This window comes from Meleagris gallopavo, chromosome 29 (genome assembly GCF_905368555.1).
Source record: "Meleagris gallopavo chromosome 29, MGAL_WU_HG_1.1, whole genome shotgun sequence".
In the NCBI taxonomy this organism is placed as follows: Eukaryota; Metazoa; Chordata; class Aves; order Galliformes; family Phasianidae; genus Meleagris; species Meleagris gallopavo.
This window is the reverse complement of record NC_139432.1, coordinates 2,102,388-2,126,959: the sequence shown is the minus strand read 5'-3', so window position 1 is coordinate 2,126,959 and position 24,572 is coordinate 2,102,388. Positions and strand designations below refer to the sequence as shown.

General features: G+C 56.4%; 1 protein-coding gene across 2 annotated transcripts; it reads right to left on the bottom strand.

Annotated features, from left to right (window-relative positions):
- Positions 1-343: 343 nt before the first annotated feature.
- Positions 344-23,404, bottom strand: MRC2 (mannose receptor C-type 2). Of its 2 annotated transcripts, none has more exons than XM_085211026.1 (30): positions 23,208-23,404; positions 15,621-16,019; positions 14,144-14,317; positions 13,820-13,984; positions 13,535-13,648; positions 12,870-13,013; positions 12,237-12,425; positions 11,603-11,757; positions 11,262-11,369; positions 9,355-9,470; positions 9,099-9,247; positions 8,778-8,995; positions 8,417-8,559; positions 8,235-8,337; positions 7,946-8,084; positions 7,833-7,868; positions 7,294-7,454; positions 7,053-7,120; positions 6,692-6,792; positions 6,453-6,598; positions 6,197-6,311; positions 5,953-6,116; positions 5,596-5,704; positions 4,962-5,200; positions 4,711-4,879; positions 4,408-4,557; positions 4,002-4,121; positions 3,542-3,721; positions 3,344-3,370; positions 344-2,654 (listed from the first exon to the last, which is right to left on the bottom strand). In XM_085211026.1, the coding sequence occupies exons 1-30, from the start codon at positions 23,335-23,337 to the stop codon at positions 2,434-2,436; spliced, it is 4,452 nt and encodes a 1,483-aa protein (XP_085067152.1). In that variant the 5' UTR covers positions 23,338-23,404; the 3' UTR covers positions 344-2,433. The 2 variants fall into 2 exon arrangements, with proteins under 2 accessions (XP_085067152.1, XP_085067151.1); XM_085211025.1 differs by lacking the exon at positions 344-2,654 and adding an exon at positions 2,680-3,135.
- Between the last annotated feature and the right edge of the window lie 1,168 nt (positions 23,405-24,572).

The window sequence follows — 24,572 nt, the reverse complement described above, 5'->3', positions numbered from 1 at the left end:
CCCTGCACTCCCATAGCATCGCATTCCTCCTCCACCCAGCAAAAATTGATAACTTCTGAGTCAGACTCACGGCCGTATTCAGGAAGTGAGGAAACAAAGCTTTTGTGGTCACTGTTTTGGCACAAGCTGGTTGAAATGCAAAGCACTGCCAGGTGCTGTTGGCTCCTGCAGGGCTCGCAACCCATGCAGATGCAGACCCCAACTTCCCCACATTGCAGCCACGGAGCTCTTTCCTTCTGCTGATCTGTCCACCCTGAATTTTGAGCCTTCTTTGCAAATGCCAAATCTGGGGTTTCCCCCAGATGAAAGAAAAAAGAAAAAAAATAAAAAGGGAGAAAAAAGATGGGGGAGGAAATTTTATTTCCAAGCTTCTAAAAGGATCTTACAAACCACAGAGAGTAAAAAATTGCAAAACTATATATATATATTATATATATATATATAATATATAATTGACAGGGTCCTTTTAAGCAATTCTTCACATTATCCTACTGGTGATAGGAGATACCACGTAACCATATATACGCTTTTCCTGTAATCCTGATTGCTGCCGACAGCTGGCAAAATTATTCCCATACAAAATTTCCCCTATATTGTACAGATCTCTTTGCTCAAAGGTAAAGAAGGAAGAAATGGAACGAGATTAATCAAGGAGGGAAAAAAAAGGAAAGAAAGAAATGGAAATAATCTCTTGAAAGAAGCGTTCCCAGGAAGGGCTGCGTGCAGGCATTGATGCAGCACTCATAGCTCTGAGTGGAGCCCAACCCTGAGCTCAGCACTGCTGCATTCCGCCCACCCCAGCCTCAGAACTTCTCCCTTTGGGATTTCTGAGCTCTGCTCATGGCAGGAGATAGAAGAGGATCCCTCAGCTGCTCCTGCTCCCACCCGGCCACAAGCAGCGGCTCTCAGTGGCACAGGGATGGAGATGGGGACGGACTGGTGCTCAGCTTTCCCAGATCTGGCACAGCATCGGGAACAAAACCAACAGCTCCACGCCAGGAATGACCTCAGGAAATAAAAACCACGACTGAGGAATGGAGCCGGGGCAGAGCCGGGGCCCCTCCTGCCCACAGACGTCACAATGGTGTTTGGACATCATTGCCAAAAAGTAAACACAAAATGAAGCGATCCCTTCATCCCCAACCCCCCCAAGAGTTCCTCAAACACTTAATGTCCAGCTTAAGTGAAATCAACAGTTTCAAATCCACACAGGTGTCAGAACGGAGAGCACAGCACTCTGCGGGCCCCGCTGACCTCACAGCACCCACCTGGAAGGGATGGGAAAACGTCTCTGTGTGGGGGTTGTGCTGCTTTCCTTTGGAGCTGTGGGGGCTCTCTTGGGTCCCATTCCCAGCAGGGAACCCCCCCGGGGTCCGAGCATCCTGTGGGGCTCTATGGGAGCTCAGCCCCATGGCACAGCCCCACAGTGCCTTCCTCCTCCTCACCTACACCTGGCACATGGAAAATGCAACCACACACACACCCCAGCCAGCTGTGTGAAAGAAGTATATATTCAGCACGCACTCAATACAGCATAGCAGGAAAAAAAAAAAAAAAAAAAAAAAAAAAAAAAAGCAATCAATTCCATTGGGGGGAAAAAAAAAAAAAAAGGGAAAAAAAAAAAAAAACAAAACAAAACCCAAACCTCCAAAATTACCACAAAAAAAAATAATCCAGAATCAGTCCCCAACCTACATCCCTAATGCTCATCCTCGGGGCCTCAACGAGCCCAAGCTGCCCCATGCCATCCCTGCCCCACACGGTGAGCACGTGGCACCAAGGCAGCCCTTCGCTTTGTGCTCCTTCCCCTGCACACTCTGCAGTTGGCCAACGGGACCTCAACTGGCACCGCTACAATGGGAAGGATGCGCGGGGCTTCCAGTTCTCCCAGCTGCTCGTGGTGTGGGGAGCTCTGTGCTTACTGGGATGGGGGGCAGCGAGTGGGACGGGATGGCACCGCCAGCCCAGGGGGAGCACGGGGGGAGAGGGGCTGCAGCGCCGGGCATGGGAACATCAGGGTTATGGGGGACCACAAATCTGCTGCTGGGGGAGGTGAGGATGAGGAGGGTGGAGAGTGGACTGCGGGAAGGGGAGGTAGATCGGCTTTGGAGACCTCTTGCCCAGGAGGATGTGCTCTCAGACACTCGTTGTCTGAGGGGGATGAGCCCCCGCAGGGCCCCGATTGCCCACATGTGCTTTCTCCCCAGGGGAAGGTGTCTCGGAGCCCGGCCAGAGAAAGCTCTCCAAGTGGAGGCAGCTTTCCTCTGAACCTCTGAGCCCTGAAACCGCCTCCACAGCTGCTGCAGGAGAGCTCCCAGCAGCCGGAGGCAAGCCTGGGGGTACGGCAGCAACCCCAACCCCAGCCCCGCTCACCCCGGGGACCACCTGCGTGCCGATCCCCGTTTCCCCCCCCCCTCCCCGTTCCCCCTGCCGTTAGTCCTGCTGCTCGTTCATCTCCATATCCGACACCAGGATGTTCTTCTCGGCCGCTTCGCTGGGGTTGGAGGTGGTGCGGCTGTAGCGGGCGCTCTCAAAGGCTCCGCGCTCGGAGCTCCTCCGCCGTTTGTACAGGAAGATGGCGATGCCCAGCAGGGCGCTCAGCGCCAGCGCCGACAGCACCACCACCGCGATGGCCGTCGTGTTCTCCGGCAGAGCTGCGGGTAATGTAAAGTCCAGTGAAATACTGATGCTGTTTCCTCAAGTCCTTGCCCAAGCACCGGTCTGGCCGTGGAGGAGCTTCAGTTGGGTGCTCTCCTCGAGGGTGGGTGGATAGAATGGGGCAGGGAGGGATGGTGCTGGGGTGTTCTGGGAGCATGGTGACCATGGCAGAGCTCTGGGACAGCCTGTCTGGGTCGGTCCTGATGAGTGTTCACATCTGGCAGCTGCCCGGGTTGGATCTATAGGATCCCATTAGATGTGACAACTCCAGAAGGGCAGGGGGTCCAGCAAAGGGCCTGCAGATGTGCTCCTCCACAGAGGAGGACTGAGAATTGCCTGGGATGGGATTGACCTTAAGCGGAGCAAGGGGACGGTCAGGTTGGATCTTATGAAAAGTTTGTCCTCTAGAAGAGTGATGATGCATTGGCACAGGCTGCCCAGGGACGTGGGGGAGTAACTGACCCTGGTGGTGGTGAACTGTGGAGATACGGGGACAAAACAAGTATGGTGGGAATGGGTTGGGGTTGGATGAGGATCTTAGAGGTCTTTCCCAACCATCCTGATTCTATGGTTTCCCACCCAAATCTCCCATTTTTTTGTTATTCACACAACCCACACTGCAGCTTAGCCTGGCAGGACTGGTTCCAGCTCCTGGTGCTGTGCCCAGGCTGACAGTGCCACTCACCTGCCCTGGAGAAGCTGCTCTCCTCCACTGCAATGGAAACACAGAGAGATGAGCACAAGAGCAAGGCTCCCTCCCCCCTCCCCACAGATCCCACTACAACACAATTGCCCCAAACATGGCCAACCCTGCCAGCAGGACACAGCTCTGCCCTGCAGCACCTTGCCCAGACCCCCAGTCTCTCAAACACGAGGTCCCTACCTCTGGGGATCTTGCAGATGACACCCATGGTGACGTTGGTGCAGGAGCCCAAGCGCCAGACTCCATTGCTGCTCTGGATCCAGTAGCAGCTGTTCTGGCTCAGCATGCTGGGCCCCGTATCATGCTGGCCCCAGTTGGAGTAGTTCACAGCTGTGTTGTCATGCCAAACCAAGGTACCTCCTGGAAGTGAAAGAACTGGGTCTGGGGATGCCAGCAGGGATGCTCTGCCTTTGTCCTGGTGCTGAAAGCAGGAGGAGGTGTGATGGGGTGATGGGGAGGACCCCCAAGACCGGGGAGGACACACTTGGCACGTCTAACACAGCCTGAGACAGCAGCCCTCATGGTCAGATCATGGCCTGAGCCCCCCATGCTGCAGCCACTACCAAGGGCTCCTCTGTTCACTACAGAGCTACTGAGAATTCATGGTGATACCCAGGAAGGGTCCTTTTGTGCCCTGTACCTTTGGGGTTGAACGTCATGCCCAGCCAGGCGCCCTTGGATGGGCCCTCGTATGCCTGGAGGTGCTCCCACACGAAGACGTTCTCCATCTCGTCCTGGATGGACAACACTGTGCCACCAACTGCGGAAGAAAGAGGGATCAGGGGGTGAGCTCAGAGCTGGGGATGGAGCTCGGGAGCAGCAGCAATGGGGAAGACAAAGCTGAGGAACCGCTGATGGCCGTGAACTGTGAGATACATGGGGAACCCAACACAAAGCAGCACTGAGGAGAGATGATGGCTGACCAGGGCTGGACCATGACAACAGAACAGGGGCTCCATCTGAAGGTATTCTGTTGTATCCACAGGTAACGTGGGGACCCACCTCCTTCCATTCTCTTCCCATCGCCTCCCACAGCCCTTCCATACCTTTCTGGCACCTCCGCATTGCGTCCTTCTGCCCTAGGGTGATCTCCATGTGGAAGGTGTAGCAGTGGTCCCTGAAGGGGATCCAGGATGAGTCCTCCAGCGACTTGGGGCAGCTGCCGCTGTAGCTCCACTTGTGCGTGCGGGGGGGACCTGGTTGGGGGACATGTTTGGGGGGCAGGGGTTATCGGGGCACACAAACCCATGTGTTGAGCTCCAGAAGGTCCCAAGTGGGACGCCATCTCCAACCCGATGTCACACCCACTGCTGGGGTCCACGGAGCCCCCCGGGCCATCCACCACGCACCCGACTGGAGCTGGCAGATGCCGCCCTGCAGCTTGGTGTCACAGCCAGCCGTGCGCCAGCTCCCATCCACATCCATGTAGGCACAGCCAGCAGCCTGCTGGGGCTCCCCGTCCTGCCAGTTGGCGTAGAACAGGTTCTCCTCCGACAGCCATGAGTAGCTCCGACCGCCCTGGAGAGCCAAGGGGAGAGGCTGAGGGGCAGCTGCTACCCCCCAGGACCCTCCACCCTGGGTGCCTACCCCGTGTCCTCACCTCATTGTTGGCCAACCCGATCCAGAGTGGGGCTCGTAGGCTGCTGATGGCCTGGGTGAGGAAGGCCTGGCTGTAGGGGTCGGGGATGGTGGCCAGGGTGGCATTGAGGGTCTCGCACAGCAGCAGGGCCTCGTGCCACCTCAGAGGCTTCTGCAGGATTCGGTAAGTGCTGTTGTGGTAAAAGAGGGTGCCGGTGGGCGAGGGGGGGTACGGCGTCCGCGCGGGGCTCAGGGTTGGGTCTGGGGGAGCAAAGAGACATGGTCAGAGGAGGGGTCACCTCACTGCCCATCCCCCACAGAGCTGGGGCATCCCCACAGCAGTGCCATGCATGGGACATGTGCACCTGGCTGCAGAGGGCACGTCCCCAGAGCCTGCTCAATGGCGAGGTGCCATCCTAACCTCGAGGATGCCCATCAGATGCACATCACTATGGAGCTCACTGGGCCAGGCTGATGTGCACAGGGTCAGCAGTGCCCCAGGAAACAACAGGGCCAGGTGCTCCCCACAGTTTGTCCTCCTGGACGTTGCCCCACGCTCCCCCAAAGCTGATCCCATTGCTGACACTCCCATAGCGTGGGGTGCTTACAGCAGCCCCCACCTCTGCACAATGGGGCTCTGTCACCCCACACCCTACCTATGCTCCGCTGGCAGATGTAGCCATGCTTCTCCTCCACACAGCTCCGGTCATCCCAGCGCCCCGTGAAGTGGGGGGGTGAGCCGTGCCACACCAACACGCAATTGGTCTGCAGGCCAAGCCACAGAATCAGAATGGCCCCCAGCATTGCTGTACTGTCCCACCACACACAACCATGGAGACTACAAACTGCAGGACCAGATCCTGCTCTGCCCTCAGAGAGCCACTCCCACAGTGTGCAACCTTCAGCCCATCCCTCGTGGTGGGACAACATGCTGAAACCTCCTCAGGGTGGTGGGTGCCCCAACCCCTCTCCAGCCCAGGGCCAGGGGATGCTATGGAGCAGTGGAGTCTCACCGGCTTGTCTCCAGGGCTGGAGGAGCTGCACTCCGAGGGCTCCCCAGGCGCCCAGCTGACGTGCCGCAGTGGCTCACCCTCCACCCACTGGAACTCCTTCTTGGCATCATGGAGGCCAATCCAGAGGTCGAAGGAGATGTTCAGCAGCATGGATGTGATGAAAGCTGTGAGGGATGGCGAGGCGCTGAGGGCCACCTCCAGCAGCTTTGGGGCTGGTGCTGGCGGTGGCCGGGGGGTGACATACCCTGCTCCAGAGGGCTGGAGATGGTGGCCAGCACGGCACCCTGGTTCTCACAGGCCTGCTTCGCCTCCGGCCACTTCACGATGTCAGCTTTGTCGTGGCCATTGAAGCTGAAACACTGCATGGGAACGGGGGGCAAAGGGTGGTCCGGGAGCGTTCCCATCCCTCAGCCATCACTGCCAACCCCAAAACCCCAACCTCTCCTTGCCCCCAGCCCAGACCCATCCTGCCCTATTCGATCCTTGCCTGTCCAGCTCACCTTGCTGAGGAATGGGACCCAGCCACGGGGACATCCCCCACTCGTGGGAGCGGGCGGTGGTGGGATGGACGGCTTCACAGCGGTGGCATTGCTCCGCTTGCAGATGTAGGGCAGCGCCGTCGGGCACTTCTGATCCCCCCAGTCCTCTGTGGGGAGAGGCGGGACAGGGGCAGCCCCTCAGCTCAGCCTGCAGCCCTTGGCCCCTCCGGAGCCCAGCACTGCAGGACGTGGCCCCTCACCTCTGCTGGCCGTCATATAGACACACTTCTTGTCCTTGTTGATGGGACGGGGTTTGCCTGGTGCCCAGGAGACGAAGTTGAGGAGGGACCCATCAGACCACCTGGGAAAGCACAAAGCAAGGACTTGGTGAATGGTACGAGCTGGCTGCAATGCGACAAGTGGCATGGCCAAACTGGGACTGTGCAGCAGTGCTTCCCTCTCCTGGGTGAGGAACCAGCAGCCCTCACCCCACTGTCTCAGAAGCACCAACCCAGGATGGGCACAGCCCGAGACAGGCGTTGTGCTGTGGTGCTCTGCAAGCTGGGGACAGCAGCACAGGGACACACAGGGGTACAGGGGGCTCTGGTCCCCACAACTTACTTAAACCTGCCATCATTCTCGTAGGTGTGCAGCCCAATCCACCAGTGCTGCTCCTGACCCCTGGAGAACTGCAGGACCAGAGAGGGAACATCAGTGCCTGCTCCAGGGCCCTGCACACCACACCACCATCCACCCAAGACATGCAGAGCCAGGCTATCCCCCAATAAGGCCATGGATGGAGGGAATGCGATGGACACAGAGCAGCCCTGGAAAGCAGCGTTCAGGCAGGAGCATCTCCTACCTTCTTCAGGTTTTGGCCCAGGAAGCGCAGCTCGGACTCGCTGTGCACTGACACCAGCTCTGCCTGGAACCAGCTGCAGATGCGCTGTGCCTGCACCCACGTTGAGTGGTGCTCAAAGAACTTGTACTCAGCCTCTTGGTACTTCACCCACTCTTTGCTGCCTGCAAGCAGGGACCCAGCATCACACTGCAGCTCAGCCACCTCCTATGTCCCAGCACCTCTTCCCCATGAGAGTTTGGCTGCTGAGCTGCTCTCTGAAGGACTCGGCATCCATCCAGGAGCCTGAGCCTGCCCTGCTCTGGGTGATCAGGAGGAACCGGCCCTGGGCAGCAACCGCAATGGAGCTGAGTGCTGGTGTCGGGCTGGAGTTGAGGACACTTTGGTTCCTCTGTTCTGGCTCCCACCCTCCCACGAGCCCACACACAAAGTCAGTCCTCCTCTGGATAATGCTGTCCATGCCCAGTACCCTGCAGTGAGTGTGGGTTGGTTGTGCCCAGGGAGGACGATGGAACCAGATGGACACACAGCCCCTAACGCACCTTGGGTTGTGATCTCCGGCTCCTTCACATCGGTTCCTGGAGAAGGAAAAGGGAAGCCGTGACCTTATCTGCAAACCCCTGTGGATTCTGCCTGGGGTAGCAGGCCATGGTACCTTTGGGCAGTTTGCAGATCCAGTCCAGCTGGGCTTCGCACTGCATCGGCATCCACTGCAGGGAGGCCAGGTCCAGCACCGCACAGTTCCGGATGTCGTCGTCATCGTAGTTGCTGCGGTCAAAGTTGTGGTAGAAGAACTGGGGGCCGAGACAGATAGGAAGGGTTGGGGCTCCCAGACTGGACTTCCACCCCAAATACATCCCCGAATCCTCCAGTAAAAGCTGCCTGCAGTACTGCTGCTCCCTGGGCTCAGCTCTGCATGCTCAGTGCCTCACTGCTGGACTCACCCCCAGCCCATCGCTCCACCGCCAGCTCCGGTCCCCTGCAGGGTCGCGCCGGTTGAGGCCAATCCAGAACCAGTGCTGCTCATGGATCTCTGGCTCTGACTCCCTATGGGAAAAGGTCAGAACACAGCCAGCCTCCAACATGGAGGCTTTTTTTATTTGCACTTTCACAGCCGGCTCCTCACCCAAAAATCTTGTTGAGGGTATTAGCCACAAAGTGCTCCTCCTCGTAGCTGCCCAGGCTGAGCAGCTGGGCTCCCAGCTCCCGGCAGAATTCCTGTGCTGCGATCCACGTCTTCTTCTCTTGCAGCTTGTCAAAGTTAAACACCTGGGGATGGAGGAAAGTGGGGTGCTCAGCCCTGGGATCCCATTGGGATACCCCTGACTTGGGCAGGGAGCAAAAGCAGAGCATCATCTCTACCCTACAAGCACCAGCATCCCAACTTCCAGCCCCAGCGCTGTGTCCAGGATGCATTTTGCATGCACCAACGTACGCCCAGAAGATAGGGGCACAGCTGGGGTTCACTGCAGCCCAGCACCCCGTACCTTGTAGCAGTGCCGCAGCTTGGGGTCCGCGCTCCATCCCAGCGGGCAGCTCCCGGTGAGGCTGGGCGTAGGGTAGGCGCTGGGCAACTCGGGGTTCACCGGCGTGCCCAGGTTCTGCCGGCAGATGTACTTGGCCTTGAAGGTGCTGCAGTTCTTCACCTCCCACAGCCCCATGGAGCTGCCGGTGGCCAGGGCCACACAGCCACCCTTATTGTAACCTGCAGCCGGCCTCAGGGTCAGGCTGTGGCCGTGCCAATCCCCTCCCTGGGCAGAACCAGTGGGGATGGGGACATCCCGTCCCACCCGCTGCCATCCCCTTACCGGGCTGGTCGCGGTTCCAGTGGGTGTACATGACCTCATCGCCGCTCAGCCAGCGGAAAGCGCCCGTCTCATTGATGTCCTGCAGGGCTGTCCAGAAGTACTCTCCATCCCATCCATAGATGAGGCTGCTGACATACGCCTGTTCGAACCTGGAGGGCAGACGTTGTGAGCTGTGCCCCCCCTTGCCTTGATCTCATCCCAAGCAATGGTTCAAACCCCATCCCCGTGCTGCTCATTTTCAGGGCGCAACGCTGACCTGTTGGTGATGGTGACCAGTGTGGAGCCGTAGTCAGAGCACATCTTGCGGGCATCGCTGTAGGTGACACGGTCCTCACCCAGCCAGAAGCAGGAGGGGCTGTGCCACTTCCAGCCCTGGGGACATGAGACAGCAGAAGCTGGTAGGAGCTGCAATGAACCTCTACAGAGACCCCCTCGGTCTTTTCTCCTCTCCAGGCTCCCCAGGGCTCTCAACCTGTCCCCATCAAGGGGTGCTCCAGGCCCCCACCATCTCTGCAGCTCTCTGCAGGACTCTCTCCAGCAGTTCCCTGTCTGCCTTGAACTGGGGAGCCCAGCACTGGATGCAGTGCTCCAGATGAGGTCTCCCCAGGTCAGAGCAGAGGGGAGAAGTACTTTCCTCTCCCTGCTGGCCACACTGTGCAGTGCACCCTGGGGTCCCATTGCTTTCTTGGCCATGAGGGTACATTGCTGGCTCGTGGTCAACTGTTGGTCAACTGTTGATCAACCGAGACATTGCTTGGCCACCAGGTCACATTGCTGGCTCACGGCCAACTGTTGGCCATCAGGATCCCCAGGTCCTTCTGCACTGAGCTCCTTTTCAGCAGCTCAGCCTCCAACCTGTACTGTTACATGTGGTTATTCCCCCCAGGTGCAGGACTCTACATACGCCTCTGTAGAACCTCATAAGGTTCCTCTCAGCCCAGTTCTCAATTGAGCCCATGCCAAAACTGTCCCCAAGCATAGGGGCTGAGCCCCTGAATGGGGTGGGGACATGGGATGGGAGCCAAGTCCCCCGCTGCCACCTCCAGCTTTTCCTGTGAGGTCTCTGACCCCCAGCTGACCCGGCATGACCGAGCTCTAGCAATCCAGCAATCCTGCAATCCCAAAGGACAGGGCTGCAAGGAAAACAAACAGCCAGACAGCTTCAAAGCAGCACATATAATTCTCCCTGCCAGCATCCAGCCCTGCCGGGGAGCGGGGAGGGGAGCATTATCCTCCTCTTGTGTCATGGGGCTGAACAGAGAGCAAGTCCCACTGCAGCCTGCTTTAATCACTCGCCTGTTGATTTTGGAGCCCGTCCGGAGTTGGACACACAACAGTGCCTGTCTGCTGCCAGAGCAGGGAGCGGGCAGCAGCACAGGGAGGGATGCACACATGATGGGATGTCAAAGGGTGGGAAGGGTGAGAGGGTTCAGCCCCGACTTAGAGACCTTCCTGGCACTGGCACTGGCACTGACCCTGGCCCAGCATGCCAGCTTGCCTGGCTGCCATAGTGTCCCCAACCTCTTGCAGAGCCAAGCATCTGTCTGAGTTTGCTGGAATGGAGGGAAGGTCTGGGTGAAGCTGCCCATGAAGCCAGGCAGCATCTTTTGCCAAGATGGGGAAACTGAGGCAGGGCACAGCTGGCCGAGATGCTGGGGTGGCACGGTCCTGGTCAAAATGCACCAACTCAGTGGCTGTGTTCAAAATGGGGTGAAAATGATCAGTGGCACTGCACTAGGCTCCCCATCCTATGCCATCCCATGCCATCCCATGCCATCCCATCCCATGCCATCCCATTCCCATCTCACTGGGCTCTTGCATGGAGCAGCTTTGCTGCAGCGTTTTGGTACATCAAGACTCAACGTAAGCAAACAGGGAAAAAAAAAAAGATGAAATTCTGAGCTGGAAACTCAAGCCAGAGCACGGGGGAGGATCTTGGATGATGAAAGCATGAATTTTGTCTCAATTTCTTCTTGTGGCCTCATGCAACTGCAGAAGCCCAGGACTCTGCAGTCTCCTGGGCACAGACCTGTAGCTCTAGGAGTGCCAAGGGGACCTTCAAGTCTGCACTTTGCAAACCCATTCTCCATCTTCTGGGCACTGAGGGATTGCCTAAGAGACTGCACCCCTTTGCAAGGGGCTCCCATGCCTGCCCCACCTCACCTTTCTGCACCCGTGGTCATCCTCCTCTTTCTCCTGGCTCACCCGGCCGGGCTTTTTGCAGATGGAGGGCAGGCTCTGGTTGCACGGGCTGTCGTTCCACCTCCCTTCCTGGAAAGGGTGGAGAAGAGCAGGACTGAGCCCAGCTCACAGCCCTGGGGAATTTCCCAGACTGTATGCCATCGATTTTCCTTCCCTGCATCAGCCCCCATGGATGCGCTGGATCCCTCCCCTCCCAGCAGCCAGGATGAGCCAGGTTCAACCCAAGCAAGAGATACTCCCCCTCCTCCCTCGCCATAAGGATGCCATCGGTATAGGATGCATTTCCTGCCCTGTGCTCTCACCGGTCCCCAGATGGTGACACAGTCCTCCAGGCTGTCACGGAAATTGTTGGGCTCAAAGGGGTGCCAATAGGTGAACCTCACAGGTGTCCCATCTGACCACTCGAAGTTCATCTGTAGCTTGAGGTCATTTAGGCCAATCCAGAGCTCTTCCACGTCTGTCAAAACAGGAGGCTCAGAGCCAGAAGGCAGAATGGCCTCTGCCTGGCTGCAATCTGGCAGAAACCCTCCCCAAAAGGCTGCAAAACTCCTCTCCAAGCCCCCATCCTACATGGGAGCTGCAGAGCTCAGAGCCATGCAGCAGGTAGGGCAGGGATGCTCTCTCCCCACAGAGGGGCAAACAGAACAAAATCTGCCTACTTATTGGTGTTTTCATCCTATTTCTGCATTAACCAAATGGAATTAGTGATATTTTCAGATGGGTCCATGCTATGTTCTCCCTCCTGTAATGCCCTCGGCATGGCACGATGCATCACACTGAGCACAAAGGTTCACGGCTCCAAATTTGGCTCTCCCAAATATCCCCACAACAACCAAAACCCACGTGATCTGACTCTGCACAAACGTAAACATGAACAGGATGCCACTATTTCCCCACGCACACCCCACACCTATAGGCTGGATGGGCTCCTCTCACCTTGCTTGACCTGCTTGGTGACAAACTCCAGCTCAGAGAGTGTGTGGATGCTGACCAGGTCCCCCCCGCTCCGCAGGCAGGTCTTCTTTGCATCCTGCCAGCTCTTCTTCTCTCCCACCAGGCGGTAGCAGTTGGATTGGAAGGACTGCCAGCTGGGCTCGCAATCCACTTTCACCTCTGACCATGAATCTGGCAAGGAAAAGCAACAAAGGGCTCCCACCCTGCTCCCCCAGCCTCTCCTCTGCAGGGGACTGTGGTCCCAGGGGGATGCTCAGAGAGTGCTTTGTGCTTGGGACAAGAGCCCAAGGCATGGGACAGCTACAGGCAAAGCCTTACAATGGCAAGGTGCAAGCAGTGGTAACTTTAGAGCTCCAGGAACAAAATAAAATCCCTTCTGTTTGCACACCATCAATGCAACAGCAAAGCACAGAGATCTGGGAAAGCACCAGGGATCTCCCATTTCTCCTGATGTCCGACCTGTGAGTGTACTGAGCACTGAGGTGGTGCTGCTCTGCAATTTTCCAAATCGATGCCCACCCTGGATACCCCGATCGCCTCCATGAGCTGCCAGTTGGGACCAGAGCTGGGATCCCACCCGCACCCACACCCTGAGGTTGCTCAGCCCCAACTCACCTGTCAGGAAGGGATCAGTGGTGGCATTGGGCTTCTTCTTGCAGACGTAGGGGAGGGCGATGCCACAGTCACGGTTCTGCCACCCCCCAGACGACTCAGTGCGGATCACACCACAGTTCTCCTCGCTGGGGTTGTCAGGCTGGTCTGGAAATGGGAGTTGGGGGAGGGAAAACAGGCTACTGGGAGCTCACAGGGCAGGGCACAGCTCTCCCTGCCCCGAGCAGAGATGGATTGATTTTGTGGCACACAAAAAGGGATTATTTGTTGTGCCTCGATGCACAAGGACCTGGAGCATCAGCATGAACCAGAAATGCCAGATGGCAGTCAGTGGTTGTCCCCAGACTCCTCCAGGGATATAATATTTATCCCCATGAGTGCCTTGGGCTGATGGCATCGGGCACAACCTCAGCATCCCCTGCAGTGGGTCCTTCTGCCCTGTGAGCTAAGGGTTAGAGATGGAAGTGGGCAAATAATGCCACCAGTGTCCTCCACACCCCAGACCACTGAGCTACCCGTCACTGGTGTTCAACAGCCCTTGAAACAAAGATGCTCAGCTCAGGGCACCTTAGCAGCCCAGGCCACCTCTCCTGCCACCTGCCCAGAGCCACATCCTTTGCTCACAGCCCATCTCCTGCCCCTGCCCCCTCATAAAGCCCCCAGCTCACCGCTCTCCCAGTTGAGGTACTTGAGTGGCGAGTTGTCAGACCACTGCCATCCCCCATTGATGTCCAGGTCATTGAGCCCAATCCACAGCGTGGAGCTGTACCCGGTCAGCAGCCCTGGGGCCAACGTAGAGAGAGGGGCAACATCAGTCCCCCAGCTCCAGCTCCACGCACAACCCCAGCCCAAAAACCAAGCCCAACCCAACAAGGACAGAGAGCAAAACCTGGGACCAGTTGCCCCCGGTGTCACCAGCTCTGCCCTAGGGTGGCAGGGCCACCCTGCCTCACCATTGATATAGGTCTGCTCGTGGATCTCGGTGATGCTGAGCAGGTTGGCTCCTTGCTGCTCGCAGCTGTTCCAAGCCTCCCGCCAGGACAGTGTGGACTGGAAGTTGAACTGGTAACAGCTGTTGGTGAGATGGTCCTTGTCCCAAAAGGTCTCACAGTCATTGCCTATAGGGACAAGCAGTTGGCACCCAGCACATCCCACTCCAACTCCAAAAAAAAAAAAACAAACAAAAAAAAAACCAAACCAATATCCCACCAAAGCCAGGTGCAACCACGAGGATGTTCCTGCATCCCATTGGGATGGGACAAGCCACCCAAACTTACTCTTTATGGGACAGAAGCCCCATCGCTCATCCTTGCCGTAGTCCTGGGTGGTGGCACACCAGAGGTGGCCGTCCTCTCGCCCTGTGCTGGTGCACTCGTGGAACCATTGGTTGTCGTACTTGAAGGGGATGGTGCAGGGCTTCCCGTGTGAGTTGCCCTGGATGGTGTAGATCTCTGTGGGAGAAGAGGGTCCCCCCATGAGGCTGCAGCCAAGAGGAGTTGAGGATGAGGGTTCTTCTGGTTGGGGGATCAGGGGGTGCCTGTATGTCCTGGCTTTGGCTGAGATAGTTAATTTTCTCCCTAAGTGCTGTGTTTTGGATTTAGGATGAGAATAATGTTGATAACACAGAGATGTTTTACTTGTTGCTGAGCAGTGCTTACACTGAGTCAAGGACGTTTCAGATCCTCACACTGCCCCATCAGGGGGAAGCTGGGAGGGCACAGAACAAGGACAGCTGACCCACACTGGCCACAGGGACATCCCGACCATACGATGTCACATGGAATGATAAAACTGAAGGTGCTGACTGGAGGGAGTGTGGGAACTGGCTGAGCATCAGCTGGCTGGTGGTGAGCAATTGCATTGTGCGTTGCTTGTTTTGTTTATTCTTATGGCTACTGTTGATTTTTTTTTCTTTTTCTTTCCCTATTTTTTCTTCCTTATTAAGCTGCTCTTATCTCAACCCACAAGTTCTTACACTTTTATTTATTTTTCTCCCCCATCCCACCGCAGGATCAGGGCAGAGAGCTGCATGGTGTTTAGCCTGGGACTGCTTTTGCTTAGGGGCTACAACTACTGCTAATGGTTCCTGTGTGTCTGCAAGGCATCAAGGCAATGGGAACAAAGTGAATCACAGAATCATTAAGGTTGGAAAAGATTTCTAAGCCCAACCTCCAACCTACCCCACCATGCCCACTAAACTGTGTCCCTCAGTGCCACTCATTAAATCATAGAATGGCCTGGGTTGAAAAGGACCACAAAGCTCATCTGGTTCCAACCCCCTGCTGTGTGCAGGTCACCAACCAGCAGCCCAGGCTGCCCAGAGCCACATCCAGCCTGGCCTTGAATGCCTGCAGGGATGGGGCATCCACAACCTCCTTGGGCAACCTGTTCCAGTGCCTCACCACCTTCTGAGTGAAAAACTTCCTCCTAATATCCAACCTAAACCTCCCCTGTCTCACTTTAAGACCATTCCCTCTTGTCCTATCACTATCCACCCTCTACTCCAGGGATGGTGACTGCACCGCTGTGCCAATACAGAACCACAGAATTATGAAGACTGGCAAAGAAAACTAAGAGAAGGGAAGCCCCATTTGGAATACTGCATCCAACCCTGGGGCTTGATCCGGTGGGGGGCAAGCAGCCCACAGCAAGGAGTGGGACTTGCTGTGGGGCTTTGGTGTCCCTTCCAACCCAACCATGCTATGAAGCACCTAGGAGCGCAGACGATGAGCCTGACACATGGCAAAGCCTTACCAGAGTAGGGCACGGAGCACAGATCCTCCTCGGTTCCATACGTCCTCCACTGTGAGCTGCGTGCCTGGTCGCCCCTATCCAGCGAGGCGTTGCCTGGCCGGGCTCCGAGGTGCTGTGAGAGCTGCTCCCCGAGACCACGGCAGCTCCAGCGCATGTTGACGGATTCACGGTCGCACTCGTAGGTGGCCAAGGGGTGCAGGCCGGCCGTGGCATTGCCCCCGTGCCACGACACCCCCAGGCACTGCATGGCCCCCACGTTGAAGAGGCGGTTGCGTGAGACCCATTTCCACTGGTGGGCTGGGGAGCTGGTGTTGCAGCCTTTGGTGAGCCGCACCAGCGAGTCCTTCGTCTCCAGGCAGCCCTGAGCTCCCACGTTGTAAATGAGGAAGACTTTGGAGTCTGGGTTGCGAGAGGGGAAGAAGCGTGGGGAAAGAAAAGGTTAAAGTACTGCCAATGGATGGCCTGGCATCATAGAATCATAGAATCACCGAGGTTGGAAAAGACCTCCAAGATCATCCAGTCCAACCATCCACCTATCACAGATATTTCCCACACCACGTCCCTCAGTACAACGTTTCCTGAACACCTCCAGGGGCAGTGACTCCATCTCAGTGAGCTGGCCAACCCTCCGTTAACCTGGCCAACCCTCCTTTGAGGTGGCCAACCTTTCCTTATCATAGAATCACCAAGCTTGGAAAAGATCTCCAAGATCATCCAGTCCATCCCATCCACCTTTCACTGATAGACCATGTCCCAAAGTACAACATCTAAACATTTCCTGAACACCTCGAGGGGCAGTGAATCCACCTCATTAAGCTGGCCGACCCCTTGTCACCATAGAATTATAGAATCATCAAGGTTGGAAAAGACCTCCAAGATCATCCAGTCCAACTGTCCACCTACCATCAGTATTTCCCACTACATCACATCCCTCAGTACAACATCTGAACGTTTCTTGAACACCTCCAGGGACGGTGACTCCCCCACCTCCCTGGTCAGCCCATGCCAGCATCTGACCACTCTCTCAGAAAAGAAGTATTTCCTAATGCCCAACTTGAGGCCATTCCCAGACATTCACTGGGAGCCTCCAAAATCCCAACCTCCACCATGCCCACACCACACAGCTGCTGCCCACAGCATACTCACAGCTCCCAGTCCCACAGCATTTTCCCAACCCCCTTCATTGCCAAAGAGCATCGCTGAGGCCCTCCTCATTCCTTCTCATCCCCAAAGCTGCAGGAAGCAGTAAAACCAGCAGGACTCTGCACTGGTGTCTCCCAGACCTTCACCCAGTGACCCAGTGAAAAGCAGCGTGTCAAGAAAACAATTTTTCCTTTTTTCCTTTTTTTGTTTTTTAAATCATCCCATTTCTTCCACCACAAACATCACGAGCAGTCAGCCTGCTCACGAGCCTGGCTATATTTAGCTTTGGTTTGCTTTGGTTTGTTGCCATTGTACGAATTTTTGGTCTGAAAAGGTTCTCATTTCCAATTCATCCCAACCTTCCCCCTGCCCCGGCTGTGTTGTTCCAGGCCACCAATCCCACTCATTTCCAGCGATCCCACTCATCTCCAGCAAAGGAAAAAAGAAATGGAGGAAGGAGGAGAAAGCAACCAGAGGGCTTTAGTTGGCTATGGAAAAGAGTTCTATGCATCTCGAATGGCTCCAAAAAAGAGTGTTGGAAAGGCTTCATACCCCAGTGGGGATGGCACCAGGGATGACCTCAAATAATGATGGGTGAGAAGGGGTGTGGGCTCGGTGTGTGCGGTGCTGGAAGACAGGATTTGGGAGAAGAGCCTTTGAGTTCCTCAGAGACATTTTTCAAATTCCGACAAGTTTCATACTAAGCAAAACCCTCTCGGAGCAGAGCTGCAGGCTGCCCTTGCAGCTCTTTGCCAGGAGCTGAGCAGCAGCGCTTTGGGGCTGGAAAAACCCCTCTCCATCACAAGCACAGCGAGGGTCAGCACCAGGACAGCCCTCCTGCTTCTGTGTCAGCCTGCCTTTGGGAAAGTAAAGGCAAAAAAATAAACAACGTGAAGAAAAAGGCCCAGGGTCAGCCTGAGGAGCGGGTGATGCTCTGTGCCCCACTGCTGCCTGCGGTGCTGGATTGGTGCCTGCTGGGGCCAGAACCACAGTGCTGCGTGGGTTCAAAGGAAGCTGCCCAGACTCCAGGGACAGTCCTGGGGCCAGAAAGGCAGAAAATATCACCATCCTCTAAAAAGAGGATAGCTGGAGCTTGGAAATTATAGCTTAAGAGTTTTGGGCTCACAGGATAAAGAAGGAAGGGAAGTCACCTGCTGGGCTTTCTGGGACCCACTGGTTGCTCCTGTGAGGAGCTGCAGGAGTACGTCGTGCTCGGGAGCATTAAGCACACACTGATACCCCACAGAGCTCCCAGGAATGGGGCATTTCTGGATGCACTCTGCTGTGCTGCACACACATGGAGCAGAGGAGCACAGTCACACTCCTGCTCCCAACCCATTATCCTGAGGGATAAAAGCCAGTCCTGGCAGGATCCAGCACTGGTGGAATGATGCTCTCGGGGTAAACCCTGATCTGCTCCCCATGGCAGCAAAACTTGGGCAGAACTGAAGATTTATGCAGAGCACAATGTCCACCCTCTGCTCTTAAATTATCGTCCAGTGCAGAAACTACAGAGACATAACCTCTTCTGAGTCCATGCACAGAGCTCTGGAATTGCCAGCACTGCCCTCCAGTGATGGTACAGCTATGGGTCACTCCTTCCAGAGATGCTCCTTGCATTTTTGCATTATTTTTGTGCTCCCAACAGCACTGGCAGAGCTTCCCCAACTGCTCTGTGCTACTGGAAACCCAACCACAGCAAACACCACAGACCTGGGGAGGAGCTGCCCTCTAGCAAATGGGGGAAGAGAACTGGGAACTGCACCAACCTGATGCTCTGTGATGCTTTGCCTGGACCGGCCCAAAACAAACCCAAATTCCAGCCATGAAAGGTCAGATGCCACCTCTGCTCCTCACGCCCTGCATCCTTCCAGCAGGGTCAGCCCTGAGCTCTGCACTGCTGTGCCCCACCATAGCAGTTCTTTGGTTTCATTCTGTTTTTAATGCAAGATGTAAGCAGTCAGAAAGCCAGAACTGAAAGGAACTCAGCTCAGCCTTTCCCACAACAGCTTCGCCACCGCACGGCAAACAAGGAAAGCATCACCACCTGCAATTCTGGGCAACGTGGGCAGCACGTGGGATGAGGCTGACGATGGATGCTGGTTCCACGGGAGCACACAGGGCCCCTCGTAGCCCCATGGGGCTGCAGACCCCATGCAAAGGAAGCAAAACTGCTAACAAACACCTTCGTTATCTTCATGGTGCAAGTGGGACTGGAACAGTGATGCAGAGCATCACCCTGATACCACACAGCGAAGCTGGAGGAGAGGTGGAAGCAGCAGCTCATCCACAATAAAATCCATGGGGATGTACCCAGCCCAGGAGGAAGGTAAGCACCAGAGAAGTGAAAACCCTGCAATAAAACGTAGAGGAAAAGAGGAACCCTCCACTGTTCTCATTAGATACCAGAGAGGTTTGTCCAACAGTGAGAGCTCCATAAACACAGCCCTGCATGCACAAAGATGGGGATGGAACCATGGGCATGGGGAGAGAGCTGGCCCCAAATCCATCCATCTTCAGTGCTGTGGGTTTGGGTTAGGTGGAAATCCCCCTTCCTTAGACAAACAGTCCCACAAAAACCCAGCGTTGCCACCCCTCCTTTGGCACACCCAGCAGTTTGCCCAGGTGAGGCTGCAGCCATCCCTAACGTTTTGCCACGGAGAAGAGCAAAATCGTGGTCATAAAGAGCAAGTTTTGGCCAGAGAGAGCCCACAAAAAGAGCTGTACAAGGGTGAAGCTCAGGGCTGGAGCTCAGAGCAGCACAGAGTTGCTGAGTGCCTCCTGGCTCACGGAAAAGCTGATATTTGTGGGTGGGGGCCAGATGGGATGAGCTCCTTGCTTAGCTGTGACCAAAGAGGGCTACCAGCAGCACCCTGCTCCTTTTCCAAAGCCTCAGAGTGATGTTGGATCAGGTCCACTTCCCACATCCCAGCTCCCTGTGGGCAGTCAGCCTGTTCTCCTTGTCTGGGATGTGGACAAATAAAGGTCCAGCTGTTTTCCATGGGGATGCTGTCTGCAGGCAGGGTACGCAGCTCACCCTGGCTGTGGAAGGGGACGAGGGAACAAATCCCAGCACTGCACCCAGCACTTGAATTTCCCCTCCTCCCCCCCACCCAGCAGTGGACAGGGCAGGGCAGCCCAGCACACATCCCCACAATGGGGTCTAACTGAAAACCATCAACGTTTTCAGCACTACTAACAGCATACACACAGATTATTCCTCCCATGCTTCTCCAGCACCATTCCTCACATCTTTCTGTTCTACATGAAAAATCCCATTTATGTCCCCATCGTGGCAGCATGAGGAGCGATGCAGCACTGAGCTCTGGGAGGGGAGCCTGAAAAGTGCCCTCTGTAAGCACCCAAATTGCCTCCCCCGAGCTCAAAAGTTCTCTCAAGAAGCTGCCAGTCATCCCACTCATCATTTTCTAACCCTTAATTAATTAAAGATGGGTCCTTTACGAATGAGAGCATCTGTGTAGGTCTCTTATGGGCTCCGAGCAATCTTAAGAATGAGAAAAATGTAGATGCTCCACAGGCTCTACACAGCTCACATTAATTAAAATCTTGCTCCTCAGCAGCAGTGGAGCTGAGATGGATCACTGGGATGGATCACTGGGACAGCCCTTGGGGCCACGTGGGCTGCTCCCGTGTCACCATCCCATAAACGTTGGTGGCACGCGGTAACCCCGGGGCCAGCAGCACTTGGAGCCATACAACCTCTGAGGTTGGGAAAGAGCACTGCTTGGTGGGGCCCTGGAGACTCAGGTTGGATGTTTGGCAGAAATTCTTTACCCAGAGGTGATGAGGGCCCAGCACTGCCCAGCACTGCGGGTGCTCCATCCCTAGAGGTCCCCGAGGCCGTGGATGTGCAGCCTGATCCCACCTCCCTGCTCCTGCACGATCCCAGTTACCGTTCCTTGGAGCTGCGTTTGCTGTGCCAAAAGCAAAGAGGAAAATGGGGAGGACTCCATGCATTGCCTGCTGTGTTTATTGTAAAGGCTGGAAATTCTTCCCCAGGTCCCTTCTTCCCTCTTCCCTCCCCACAAAGCTCCATAGCAGCCCCAGTCCATGCAGGGGAACGGTTTGGATGGGTGGAGAAGTTTTCTCAAAGTCCTGTTTTTTTAGCCCATCCCAGTATGATGGGGAGGGAAGTGATGCCATCAGCCCAGCCCAGCCCAGCCCCGAGACCCCCCCCTACCAGGGACCTGGAGGCAGAGAGCATCCTTTCCAACAGCTTAAAGGGAAATATGGGATTCATCCCAAAATCCAAGCAGGGATCGTTCCCCAGCTGCAAATTCAGTGCTGGGGATGCAGTGTCTGCTTGGATGGAGCTGCGTGCGTCGGCAGCACCTGTGATGTGGCACTGCTGTCACTGCTGTCCCCATCCCAGCTGCCTGGTCTGGTGGTTGGCAACACTACCCGTGGCAGGAGGTTTAAACTAGATGGCCTTTGAGGTCCTTTTCAACCCAGAATCGTAGAATGGCCTGTGATTCTATGGGGAGACATGGAGAAACAGAGAATAGTGCGAGGGGGAAATGAACGAGCAAGGGAAGACCCCAGGAAAAAGGAGCAGGGAGGGAAGGGTGCAAAAGGCCGAGTGCACCTGCAGGCTCTGCAGGGCTCCCTGGAGGAGCTTATAGAATAAATCATAGAATCACAGAATCACAGAATGGACTGGGTTGAAAAGGACCACAATGCTCATCTGGTTCCAACCCCCTGCTGTGTGCAGGTCACCAACCAGCAGCCCAGGCTGCCCAGAGCCACATCCAGCCTGGCCTTGAATGTCTGCAGGGATGGGGCATCCACAGCCTCCTTGGGCAACCTGTTCCAGTGCCTCACCACCTTCTGAGTGAAAAACTTCCTCCTAATATCCAACCTAAACCTCCCCTGTCTCAGTTTAAAACCATTCCCCCTTGTCCTATCACCACCCACCCTCACAAACAGCCGTTCCCCTCCTGTTTATCCGCTCCCTTCAAATATTGGATGGCCACAAAGAAGTCCCCATGGAGCTAAAAAAACTCAGAAGGAATGGTGCTTGCAGCCGTGCAGCAGTGGAACCTGGGCTGGGGGAACTGAAAGCAGCCTTGTTCCCCCCCCGCTCCCACCTCGGCAGCTCCCACCGACCGCAGGGACAGAGCCGCCTCTGTCTGCCTCTGTGCTCCGCGTCGTGCAGGAGAGGAACGCGCCAGCCCTGCATCCGACAGCGGCATCATCGCCAGCATCGGCCCCGATGGGCAGCTCAGCCCTGCTGGAATCCACAGACCCCGGAATGCTGCAGAGAGGAGCAGCAGGACTTCGGGCCAAGTTGTTTTATGGGGGCGAGATTGAATGGGGAAAGTTCATCCGAGAGCGTCTCCGCGGGGCAGCTCCAGCTCTGTTAGGATTCCTCCCCCATCGCTTCGTCTTTCCCTATTCCGATCCCCTGAGCTGTGCCTACGCTGCTATGCTGCACCATAAAGCGACCCAAAGCCCCGGCAGGCAGCGGCTCGGCTGTGGGGAAATGCCACGGGGCGAGGGGGGGAGCGGGGCCGGGCGGCAGCACCTCCCCTGCTGCCATTTCCAAATCTGCTTTGGATTTGCTGAGCCGACGTTAATAAAACAGGGCCGAGGGCTCACTTTTGTTACCGTTGGGACAGAAGTTAACATTTTTTTTTTTTTTTTTTTTTTTTTAGGGCAAATTAATCCGAGGAGCAATGTTTGCTTCTTTACCGGACTATCCTGGGGTAAAAAGCGTCTGAAACCGCTGTTCGGGCATCTGTGCACATGGTGACCTCCGAGGGCTTAAACCCCTTCCAAACCCTACAGCCTTCATTGCGAAAGTGAAAAGAGAACCGTGGGACCCCCCATCGGGCCCCGACCCCGCAGATACCCCCCGATAGGATTAACGCGCTGTGGGGGGCGGCAGGATGGGGGACGAAGGGACCCCGAAGCCCTTCAGCCCCTCCGGGACACCCTGGGGCTGTGGGGCGTTGGGAGCCGCGGCCGCCCCCCCTCTCATCCCCCACCCCCCCCCACCGGTGCCGCCCCTCCCGGAGATGCGGCAGCGTTTCCGCCCGGCTCGCCAGGAGCTGCGTGGCCGTACGGAGCGGGGAGCTCAATTCCGAAGGAAGAAAAAGCCTAAAAAACGACGGAGCTGGAAGAAAAAACGACGGCGTGCGCCCAAAAAAAAAAAAAAAAAAAAAACCACCAAAAAACCAAAAACACAAACCCCCACAAAAAATCACAACCAAGCAACCAATAAATAAATAAATAAGAAGGGGGATGGGGGGAAAAAAAAAAACAAAACGCGGAGGGACGAAAGGAGACCGCGGGGAGACGGAGTAAAACAAACGGCGTTCAACGCGACTCAAAGCCGGGCGGAGGAAACAAACCGCAGCGAAGCGGCTCCCACCCTCCCCGCCGTTCGCGGCCCCCCCCCACCCCCCTCCCCCGCGGTCCCACCTGGGTGCGGGGCGCCGAGCACCGGGCGCAGGGCGAGCAGCAGCCGCAGGGCGAGGAGCAGCAGCAGCCGCGGGCACAGCGGGCAGCGGAGGGCGGTGCGGAGGGGCCGCGGCCCCGCGGGGCTCCCCATGCCCCGCTCCGCTCCGCCGCGCTCGGGGCCTCGCTGCTCCCTCCTCGCCGGGGCCGGGAGGGGTTGGGGGGGGGGGTGTGGGGGGTGGAAGGGAGGGGGTGGGGGGGGGATGGCGGAGGGGCGGGAGGGAGATGGGGGAAGAGGAGGGGGAAGAGGAGGAGAAGGAGGAGGAGGAGGGGGTGGGACGGTGAAAAGAAGGAGGAAAGAAAAGAAAAAGAAAAAAAAAAAAAAAGTTAAAAAAATAAACTCGAAGGGTGTGCGGAGAGCCAGGGACGGCCTCAGACACTGCGTCAGCGGCAGCCGCGCTGCCCTCGTCGTGGGCCCGGAGAGCTCGAAAAAGGGTGGGGGGGGTTGGGGTCTGCGCGGTGGGGGCTGCTCTGCCCTCCCCCCCCCCCCGATGCGCTCCGCTCCGCGCTGCTCTGCCCGACAGCGGTGCTGACATCCGAGCTGGCACCGATCCCCCCCCCATCCACGGGCTGGGTGATTTCTGAACAACTTCGAGCTATTTTTTAAACCTATATATATATATATATATATATATATATGAAACATCTCCTTCCATCCGGTGCTGCACAACCCCCAGAAGCCACGCAATGTGCCGGGCAGGATGCGTTGCCGTTGGGAAGCCCAGCTTTGCTTTTAGGTCCGGTTCTCCCATCGCCAGTGCTCTCCCTGGGCGCCCCAGGGCTCCTGCATGGATGGCTTCGTGCGGAAAACGCTGGAAATCGGCGTATTTCCCTGCTTTTTAGGGCTGCGTGTTTCTATCTGAGCCGTGCTCAGAGCTTGTTCAGGCATTTGGGGTTAAAATCATTAAACACCAGCAGCAATAACCACGGGGAGCTGCTCGACCAAGCAGGAGATGCTGTGCCGCGGCACCCCGAGGAGGTGTAGCCTCATATTAAGTCCAGGGAAGACGACGAGTGTGGCTCTGGTTGCAGGATGAAGCCCTGAAATGGTGCAGTGCGAGGGATGCTGCTGGGCTGCCACGTTTGGTTTGGCAGCTCTTGCAAAAATAAAGGAATCCGTTGTTTCCCAGCAAAGCAGGAAGGACCTGCAGAGCGGGGCCAGGGTGGGCTTTGGGGATGCAAACCCTTGGGGGGTGAGGGGAGAGCAATTAAGCGCATCAGCATCTGGGCTGTTGGGTTGTTGGAGCGGCGGATTAGTTTTTAATTGAAGCAGCTCTGCTCTGCTGCGGGAGCTGCTCACAACAGCCCGGGGAGAGGAACGGATCCACA

Bases quoted from the DNA above. Each gene is read 5' to 3' on its own strand.
- MRC2 (XM_085211025.1), bottom strand. From the start codon at position 23,337: ATGGGGAGCCCCGCGGGGCCGCGGCCCCTCCGCACCGCCCTCCGCTGC. The intron at 11,370-11,602 runs GTGAGAGCACAG...CACCCTTTCCAG, and splicing joins GTGTCACCATCTGGGGACCG to GAAGGGAGGTGGAACGACAG. The intron at 8,338-8,416 runs GTGAGGAGCCGG...CTTTTCCCATAG, and splicing joins ACCCTCAACAAGATTTTTGG to GGAGTCAGAGCCAGAGATCC.